The sequence below is a fragment of the Pieris napi genome, chromosome 8 (genome assembly GCF_905475465.1).
Source record: "Pieris napi chromosome 8, ilPieNapi1.2, whole genome shotgun sequence".
Lineage (NCBI taxonomy): Eukaryota > Metazoa > Arthropoda > Insecta > Lepidoptera > Pieridae > Pieris > Pieris napi.
In genome coordinates, this window is record NC_062241.1 from 3,455,154 (window position 1) to 3,465,416 (window position 10,263).

General features: G+C 33.9%; 1 protein-coding gene across 1 annotated transcript; it reads right to left on the minus strand.

Moving 5' to 3' along the window:
* Nucleotides 1–2,017: 2,017 nt before the first annotated feature.
* LOC125052051 (putative leucine-rich repeat-containing protein DDB_G0290503) lies at nucleotides 2,018–6,638 on the minus strand. Its single transcript, XM_047652699.1, has 7 exons — nucleotides 6,399–6,638; nucleotides 5,417–5,618; nucleotides 4,663–4,871; nucleotides 4,364–4,457; nucleotides 3,552–3,680; nucleotides 3,090–3,313; nucleotides 2,018–2,300 (listed from the first exon to the last, which is right to left on the minus strand). Exons 1-7 carry the CDS (start codon nucleotides 6,575–6,577, stop codon nucleotides 2,066–2,068), a joined length of 1,272 nt encoding a protein of 423 aa, XP_047508655.1. The 5' UTR covers nucleotides 6,578–6,638; the 3' UTR covers nucleotides 2,018–2,065.
* Nucleotides 6,639–10,263: the final 3,625 nt, after the last annotated feature.

The following is a 10,263-nucleotide window of genomic DNA, read 5'->3' on the forward strand; positions in this document are numbered from 1 at the left end:
TTACAATTTACAGAATTTACAGAATACAGTTGATATGATGACACTTGACTCGATAGAAGTCAAGTCAGCTATGAACTAACCCAGAACACTATTAGGTTAAATTTATCTAACAATCTGTGATTTGGGAACAATATTAATATAACAGACTATACCAAAAAATACAAGTCGAAATTCGAATTGATAATAAAAAATTGATAAAGAATAGGCCAGGTAAAGTATAAACTCTTATTTAGGAAAGTTTGTTTCGACTTTTTGAAATTACTGTTAATAACTACTTAGTCAGTGTAACTAACTGATTCTGAATCTTTGTATACAATAATATAATTCTAAAAATGAATAAATAAACGTTCGAGTCTCGGGAATTCCCCAACAATTATATTTTCTGCGTAGTGCTTCGAAGTTCGATCTGAAGTGAATTTAATCAGTCCTTGCTTCGAACTGAAGTGAATTTAATCAGTCCAAAACCGGATCGCATTCTTTACAATAATATATATTTCTTTAGCTGTAATAGTTTCACATACTTACTAAAATTATAAATTTCGTTTACAAGTGCGTAGTGGCAGCTCAAGTATATTTGAAAATATTAAGTCATTTAAGGGATATTTCTTCATATCTTAGTGCATAAAACTGTGAACTTGCAGATTGCAGTGAATACTAATAATAATAGTAATAGTTCTGTAGACTTATTAAATAAACCATGTAAGTCAATAATCCTATCTTAAGATGTTATAACATTCTAGAAAACTTTTATAAAAATATTATAAACATTAACCTTTGAAAAATTTACAGTTTCAGATCAATATGGTATACTATGAAGATATTATTGAGACACAACATGGTAACTCAGTTCTTTGCATCCTATGCAAAATCTCCTTGGAAAATAAAAATACAGCAATTGAACTTCACATAAATGGAGAAAGGCACAAAAAAAATTATATTAAGAAAATCCTGATCCTGAATAATATTCTAGGTGATTGCTGCTGTTTGTGCTATGTCAAAATCACAGATCTAAATCACATTCAGACATCTAAGCATCAGGGACAGTTACAAGAAATTCATAATTTTGTGGAAAAAGACGGAGCATTTATTGAATTGCCATCAATGATTCTACAGAGTTGGGCATCAACAGAACAAGGAACAAAGGCTCACTGTACAATATGCGATCAGTTTGTGGACTTTACAGTAAAAGAAATACAAAGTCACATTCAAAGTCCAAAACATATGAGATCAAAAGCAATGGCCCTACAACCATTTAATGGTATTTTCTCTGTTGATGATAATGATGAAGACTTATGGTGTAAAATTTGTCAAAAATACTTTGCAAATTATATAGAAAAGATCTTTGATCATATTGATGATAGTGAACATTATGTTAAGTTAAGCAAAATTGTCAGATTAATTGAAGGTCAAGACATAGTAATTGATAATTATCTTACAAATTCCACTGAAGATAAGGCAACTTGTAATAAGTGTAAAACACTGGTATCTTGTAATATTGACAATTTGGAAAGACATATTAAAGGAAAACGGCATAAGAATGCTTAAAAATCTCAAAGCACTAAGGGTGAGATCTATAGTGCGCACTTGGACTTTGCTCAGACTTTACTTACGAAAAACACTAAGGTTAAACTATGATATAGTATATTTATAGACATTTTAACGGTGAGATTAAGCTAAGCTCAAGCTAAGACAGAAATTGATGTTTCATTTCATGCAATACCTTCTTTATTATCCTTTAAAAAAGTAAAGAATGGTTGTAGTTAAGTCTGAGCAAAGTCTAAGTGCGCACTATAGATCTCACCCTAAGAGGTTTGTTTAATGCTGAATTTTCTTGCCTATAGCATGAGAAATATTATATTTCACATGTTTTTAGATAATGATTTATAAATTGTATTAATAAGCTGTTATATTAACTTGTATAAAACTCACATATTATGGGTCAGAGTATCTAAGCCTAATATGTAATACCAAATGTTATAGACGGTCATGAGTAGTATATGATAAGTACTATTAATAGCAATTCTAAAACCAATATATATTTTATAACATTTACAGTTAAAATTAATCAAAAATCAAAGGGATAATCATCTTCATTCTCTTCCTGTATTACAGTAAGTTGTTCTGAAGATTGTGGTTTCATTTTGGAGTGAGATGAAATTGATACTGTACTTGAAGACTTCTGTTCTACCTCACCAGTTCTTGAACTTAATCGTTCTTCATCCAATATTAATATATGTGAGAGATCATTCAAGGTGCAATCTATTTTCGATATTGCATTTGAAACTGCATGTTGGAGAGATCTGAAAATTTGTCAACATTAAAATGGTTTTAATTCTATAAAATACAGGTTTTTCAGAGCTTGTTTTGCTCATTCTGGTGTTCCAAAGGTGTGGGTGCTTGTATCTACCTGTACCTTTCCCCTGAGCTTTTAAAGCATACAGTAGAGGATATGATGTAATAGAAATGTTTATAAGATTTGGCAGAGCAGCTCGGCATGCATTCACTAAACTCATAATATAAACCTAAGCTATTCAATAAATTTAGGCCTTTTCAGTTTCTTTTAGTGGATTTTTACGAAATTTATAAGATGTTATGCCTTAGTAGGCATAGAATTAATTAATAAACAATTCATGTAACGTTAAAATGGTTGCCACGACACCGGGATCCTTATGAGAGCTAGTGCACTTTGTTTTTAATGAAATTTCTTTTTATTGATAAGGGAGCGTTCAAGTATTACGTCACGCAATTTTTGGAGATTATTGACCCTCCCCCCATGTATCGCGCCGTAACGTTTTTCTGTACCCAAGTATAGTAAAATGTTTCGTGACCACTTGGTGACTCTTTATACCTAAAAGTTACCATCATGTGGTGTAAAGTACTGAAAAGTTGAAAATAATATTAACAAAAACGCGCAATTCAATCCCACCCCGCATCGTAACGTTTTACAAAAAGACCCCCCCTCCCCCAAATTCGTTACGTAATACTTGAACGCTCCCTAATGAAGTTTTTTCTTTCTTTCTTTTCAAGCTTAATAGAAACTATTTTTACTAAAACTATTTTTCAAACTATAACAAGACAAGGCTACCTACACAATTCTATCAATATTATTTGTCAACTCTTTAGAAAATGTCCGTATTTGGGACAATTGAGTTCTTAATTTTCGATTGGCATCGTCCATAATAAGTTCGCGACTCGGTTTTTTCGCTCTATCCATAATTCTGGCTGCAACCACTCTCTCCTGATTCATTACTTCTATAAGATTCTGTTCTGAATACGCTTGTTCTTCTTCAAGGGATCTGAGGTCGCGGATTGCCTTTGAACAATATTACTATCTGGTTAACTGTTATAATATAATAAATAAGAATCTCAATAGAATTACTGACTTTCTGAACTCATAATCTAAAGTAAGGTAAGCACGAAATTGATGATTATTCATGTATTATTATAATTCTATTCTGTGGTGAGTCCATTCTCTAATTAAATCGATAATAAGCACGCACTTAATGTTTAATTAGAGATCAAAATAGCTTAAGTGTCAACATTTTTCCCACCTCTTCTTTTTGCCATTTTAAATCGTCCAACTTGTGTGCGTTTGAATGTATGCGTCGCCTCAATACTGTGTCTACGCGAGCGGACATCGCTTGCGCAGCATAAGACAGTTGGATCCTCGCTCCTCTAACCTAAGGATTAGGAGGTAGCATAGAAATTGATGAATGCTGTGTTACGAAGAAAAAGGTGATCAGTATTAATAACTAGAGCATAATACACATGTATATAGAAAACTGCAAGTAAAAAATATGTAATGAAAATGTTTAATTCAAATAATATCACCGAGATACTTTGTTGTGCCAATTTGTCTTGCACACTTGTTTGGTTTTTTATCTTTGACATAGATAGCTCTAAATCATTGTGTGTATATTGCCTACAACGTCTTATGGTCAAACCCTTTTCTTTGGAAATAAACTAATTTGCGATTTTCATTAAGTCTCTTGGCTAGATTGAATTCATTATTATGTTAAAAATTTCACCAAGAGATTCCTTATCTAGAAGGAAATAACAACATCGGTCTCCTCACAGTCTATATAAATAAGCTGTTCTTTTAGTGCAGCATACACCTGCCATTTATATCCTGCGCTATAACATTGATTGAACGACAGCAGATGTTTTTTTTACCTTTCCAATAATTCTATTAAATCGGATTAATTTATAAGAACATTAGTGATGTTGTTAACGCCTAGAGCTTTATTATTAGCAATCACGAGGATTAAGTTCATTTTCTTTTAAACACAAAGCGAACCTTGACTTGAGACTACTTGTTTATGGTTGTAAGGATTGGTTAGTAATTGTAAAACCCGCGACTTACCTGTTGTCGTGTGACAATAGAATTACTCAAAGCTCTCAATCCAGCTCTTTTCAAAGTGAGACATCGCTTTTCCCATTTCTTTATCGGTAAACCTCTGTAAAAATATGAAAAATTCAGCTTTTTTAATTATATCTGCGGCAGGTGCTACGTAACTAGACAGGTGGACCGCAATTTGATCAGAAAGGCGAATCTATAGACGTCGAATCGAATCCTCGTCGGACATCTCTACGATTAATTATGGTCAAAGCTGGGTGACGTAACATATATAATTTCTTTCTAAGCTACGTCATGCTTCTTACTTTTTCTTTTTCTCTTTCCAATTAGCATCAACAACTGCATCTGAGTAATTTTTATCCACACAGTTTTCGTCCACGCTAATAGCCTGGTCTTTGACTTGTATATCTTTGTCTATTCTTTTTTTAGTCTTCTCCAAGTTTGCAGTCTGTTGTTCCAGTTCTGGAATAAGGTTTTCAAATTTCTTTTTTTCTTCCTTTAGGAAATTATATTCCTGCAAAATTAAACATGACATTTATTAAAAGACTTAAAAAAATATTTATGGATGTGGTCTACTATCCGAGTTTTTATTTTTTAATCTGGTCGGATTAAATTAAAAAAAAATATTTTCCATATTAAAAAAAGCACTACATTACGCACTTCATCTGATGACTGTTTAGAGAACTGTAGGTAAACTACTAGTTCAAACTACTTGTGCGTAGTTTGAACTAAACGAAAGTACGAAAATTGTAATACCCACCGACAAAATCACAATTCTATGTATAAATGGGAAAATATATTTTTGCCATGTAGCCATTGTTTTAAATAAGTAAAATTCACTTCACATCAATGTAAGTAAAAACCTTAAACTGTGATTGCCAATGGACCCTCGGCCGCTATTCGTCAGGTAACAAACTTAGTTTCAGTTATATGTTCTTAGCATATATTGAGACCCTACTATATATAGGTATATACTTATTTAAAAGCAACCCCATAGTCCGATGGAACAGTATTTTCGGCTATACTGCGATTGAACCCAGTTGGTTTTATAATTTATACCTGCTTGATTGCTTCCTCGACTACATCGCAAAGAGGATTCATGGCACCAGGCCTTGATGCTTGTTTTGTCTGAATTTCGTCCTTTATACGCTCAACCACTACTCGTAGTGCATTTTCCTCATACTTCAGGGCTCGAACTGCTTCATCAAGACGTTTCGAGAGATCTTCAAGCACCCATCTCCAGGAGCTGACATCTGAAATTCTAAATTAATCAATGCGGTTATATGTTCACCATACTTCACTTTGTTATGTATTGTTATATTTTCCTTTTAGTAGGTAGATGTTGACCGCATCTATGCCTCGTAGTGTCTACATGCAGTCGCCCAAAGGGTTCGATCATTCGATTGTCTTACGAGGCAAATGGGCAGGCCACCTGATGTTAAGTGATACCGCCGACCATGGACACTCACATTGCCAGAAGGCTCGCAAATGCGTTGTCAGCCTTTCAAGAATTCGTACGCTCTCTTAATAATAAATACTTCAGTGTAACAGTGTACTTATCAAAAATATCAATGAAACCGACGTAGTAACCAATCTATGCTTCATTACCGACTTCTTACAAGTAGACGTGGGTCTACATTGCTCGCTTGCTTACGAGGTGCTCTATGAATCCTGGAGCCCGAGATTAAAAAAACGCCAAACAAATTTGTATAGGAATGACATTAGCTCACACTCCGTTCGTAACGCGACAATTTTGTCGGTTACGCCGTAGTGAGTTTCTCTCAAGCCCCTGGTATCGTTAGATATTCATATTCTGTAAACGGATATACAGTATTGGGACTTATATATAGTGTTAAGACTTTAGATAACGCGGAACATCTGGTCCAAATATACAGCCGTCGAGTCAGTCATAGTCTCCTTGTAAAATATTCGCCCCGCAGATTTTCAAAGTAAAATATCACGAATCGATAGAAAAACCACTCGTAAGAATAAGTTTTAGGACTCTAAATTCCGCGTCATATAACGTGAGGAGCCCAAATACCTCTCCTGAAGGCATTTCTTATAATGGTACTCGTTGGACTCCCGAGCAAAGTTTGTGAGCATCACCAGCTCTTGAGAGCCATTTATTCGTTCCACAACCTCCGTGTTCAGCTTATCATTAATACTCCTCATTTTTTCTAACCCACAAGAACTCCCCAGACAGGCATCTTCGCAAAACATAATAAAACTTTAAAAAATCTAAATATTGCTTTAAAAACACACTTTTGTATGTCAAGTTGTCAATCAAAAGCAACGGGGAATATAAAATGACATCTGAATTTACTTTAATTACAGCATATAAAACTTAAAAAAAAAAACAGTTTTTGACAGCACTTTACTGTCATCATTCCTTCTAAATATTAAAAAAAAAAAGATATTCAAAAAATATAAGGTTCACAGAGAGTTCGTAGTATTTTTACATATTTATATCAGGCTGTTCAACTATGTACAATAAATATGTGTATTATAATATCTAAATTAAACCCACGCAGTTTAGGATTTCTTTTACAATGTCAAATATCATCTCGATATTCAATAAATATTTAATAACGCGGCCAATCCAAGCTTGCTAGAAAGGATGCATAACGTCGGAATATGAATAACATATATTAAATTAATTACAGTTATAGACTTTAAAGATAATGCATTTGATATTCACTTTAATAGATCACAAAGAGTTAATAATTTTCCTTTTAAAAAACTGCAAGGAGGTAGTTGTTCAAACTTCAAACATATTGTTTATACAGCAGGTATATACAAATAAAATTGTTTCAAATTTGTTAATAGCTTTAGCTTTTACCGATGACTATCGGACGCATGTCTAGAACAAAAAAATATATATTAACTGAAAACAACCCACTCGCATCATAATAAACTATGTAGAAACTGAGGAGGATACTGGTTTTCAAATGATTGAAATAGAATGTGAAATTTACTAATCGAATCGTGTTAAACTACCGATTCTTAACGGATGGTTAAATTCAGCAATTTGACAAACTCTGAACCTTTATAAAGGAATTGTTTCTGCCCTTTCATCACGCCCCGAAGCCACAATTTAGCGAACTATGCAAAACTGTTGCTCTCATAAGACAAAGCTCTTGTTTATGTATATATTTATGTAGGTTTTTTATTGATATTTTATTAGTTAAAAGTCATTTATTTATTCAGAAGATTTACAGCACAATACAGAAATACATATATATATATGTATAACATTAACAACAGAGGCCAATTAAAAATCTTCACATATTATAGTAAACCACATTTTTAAGATGTTCATGCAGCAAGACGGACGTTTGGATAAGCTTTTACATTTTTGTTTATATATATTATTATTTATATATTTACTTTTTAATTTTAGTTTTCATGTTTATGAGTTTTTTGTTCGGGTTGCTTGTTAGAGATAAGGCCGCCCGTTGCCTAATAACGTATGTAATAAATAAATAAACTTTCTAAATAATTAGAACGCTATTGTATTATGTGTATTACAGGGTATTAATTATTTATTCAAAGCTGTCGAGGTAATCAAAAAAGACCCAAACCAAAAATAAGTCTGTCAAACGTAGTTCACCGACACCCTCTCGAACCAATTAACTATAAGCTTTATTTCCTAGAACAAATTCATATAAATACCATCTTATCTCCTATTACACTAAGACCATAAAATAATGTATTTCAACGAACTAGAAATTTTATAATGTAGTAGTAAAACGATTGAGAGGATTACCCCACGACTCGAACAATAACGGTGAAGCTTGCAGGTATTCGAATCCCCTAAATGCGCGCATTGTTTGGTCCCTCAAATTCGAAACTAGTACGGACGCGGAGCACGAAGAATTTTGGGCCTACTGCCAGTGGTTAAAAACATTTTTTTTATAAGTACGAATATTAAAAACGTTAGTTTAGAATTTGAGTTAGCTTTGTAAATAAGATCATCGACTTAATATAGGTAAGTACCCAAGGATAGCTTTTTACCCGACTGCGCCAGAAGGAGGGTTATGTTTTTCGAGTGTATGTATGTATAATTCTTTGGCACGCTCTGCAGCCTGAACGGCTTGATAGATTTTCGCTTGAGAGGTGTCGTTAGATTCGTATATACTGTGATAGTGACACTGGGTATATCATAACAGCAAATAAATTCAACGACCAAACACACAAACTTAACCTCAAAAACGAAACTACACACGAGCGTATCCCAGCACGGAATGTTCTTTTTTTTCAGGGTTAAAAAAAAAGAATTACTACTAATAACAAAACAAACCAAATTACATGTGCACCACCTCAAGTCTTTATGGTTATGACTACAAGGTTTACAATCTCTGAATACGGCGGTCACTGCATCTGTGTGAGCGCAACGGCAATATGTTTATGCGCGAGCGACAAAGACATAAGATGAGGTCACGTCAGTCGTGTTTCAACGGTGGTGTGAACATCACGCTACTAGTTTGTGCGAATATTTTTTCATTATGTCAACACCAACGGAGCTGTACATCTACAAAAATTCTTTAGAAGAAAATGACAACGCTTTTATGATTCGTATTCCCAATTTTTGGAAAGACAACGCGGTCACCTGGTTTTCTAATTTCGAAGCTTTGACGAGTAATTTGATTCGCACAGATGAGGAACAAGCAGAAGATGTTATTTCTCAATTGGATTTAGTTGATAAAGCATTGGTGAGTGATATTACTGAGTTTCCGCCTTTGAATGGTTTCTACGATGCGCTAAAAAAACGACTCGTGAGTCTTTATAAAGATTCCGATTCGAAATCACGAGCTTTGTTAGTCGTGTGGTCGTCAGAAAGTTATAAACAATCGCGCATTGCTGTTTTTGATGAACTATTAAAGTCAGATGAGACAATTAAATCTTATATGAATGTGCTCTCCATAGCAGAACAATTTACTAAATCTTTCAGTTCGATAATACAAGCTACTAAAGAATTAAAATCTTTATGTGTTTCTCAAACATCGGACCATGTGCAAAATGACCACAATTTAAATAAAAAATCGAAGGCGAAGAAAACAAAAAAGGTTCCTCTACCATTGTGTTATTACCATGAGACATTCGGAAGTGAAGCTAGGAATTGTGCCCCACCATGTGGGTTCTATGACTAATAACAAAATTACAAGAACATTGTCTTTTGTGATGTATTTTCTTTGTAAAATGTGACATTCATTTATGCTGAAATAACGATTTGATTGTGATTCAATAAAAAAGTAATATGCTTGTATAATATTTTATTTATAATTTCTGTAGTTAATGAAAATTTTCAAAAGGCCGACAATGAACTTGGCTTATAAGTCTTGCTGGTCTTGGCAGCTGCCGGTCTGTTTGCCCCCGTTCTATAAAAACATGTTAAACAACTACCAAAAACCTACATAAATGTTGTATAGTAACCGGCTTTTAGGTACATGGATACAATTGTTTTTTAATGTCGATTTTATACTTTAAAACCGATAGTCCTTTTTATGTATTAGGAGGCAAACGGGAGGGAGGCTCACCTGATGTTAAGTGATACCGCCGCCCATGGACACTCACAATGCCAGAAGGCTCGCAAGTGCATTGCCGGCCTTTCAAGAATTGGTACGCTCTTTTCTTGAAGGACCCTAAGTCGAATTGGTTCGGAAATACTTCTGTGGGCAGATGGTTCCACGTAGTGGTGGTGCGCGGCAAAAACTGCCTCATAAAACGCTCAGACGTAAAGAAGGGAAGTAGTGCTCACGCAGTATATAACCTGGAGTGAATCTAAATGAAAGTGAGTAAGTTTGAACCCAAAAAGGGTTCGATTCTCGGCATAGCAATTATTATTTGGAGTTCATAGGCACACAAGTTCATCCATAAAGATTATTAAGGAAACTGTTGCGGAAATT

Bases quoted from the DNA above. Each gene is read 5' to 3' on its own strand.
- LOC125052051 (XM_047652699.1), bottom strand. From the start codon at position 6,577: ATGTTTTGCGAAGATGCCTGTCTGGGGAGTTCTTGTGGGTTAGAAAAA. The intron at 4,458-4,662 runs GTAAGAAGCATG...ATATTTTTACAG, and splicing joins TGGAAAGAGAAAAAGAAAAA to AGGTTTACCGATAAAGAAAT. The intron at 2,301-3,089 runs GTAGGTAGCCTT...ACAAATTTTCAG, and splicing joins AATAATATTGATAGAATTGT to ATCTCTCCAACATGCAGTTT.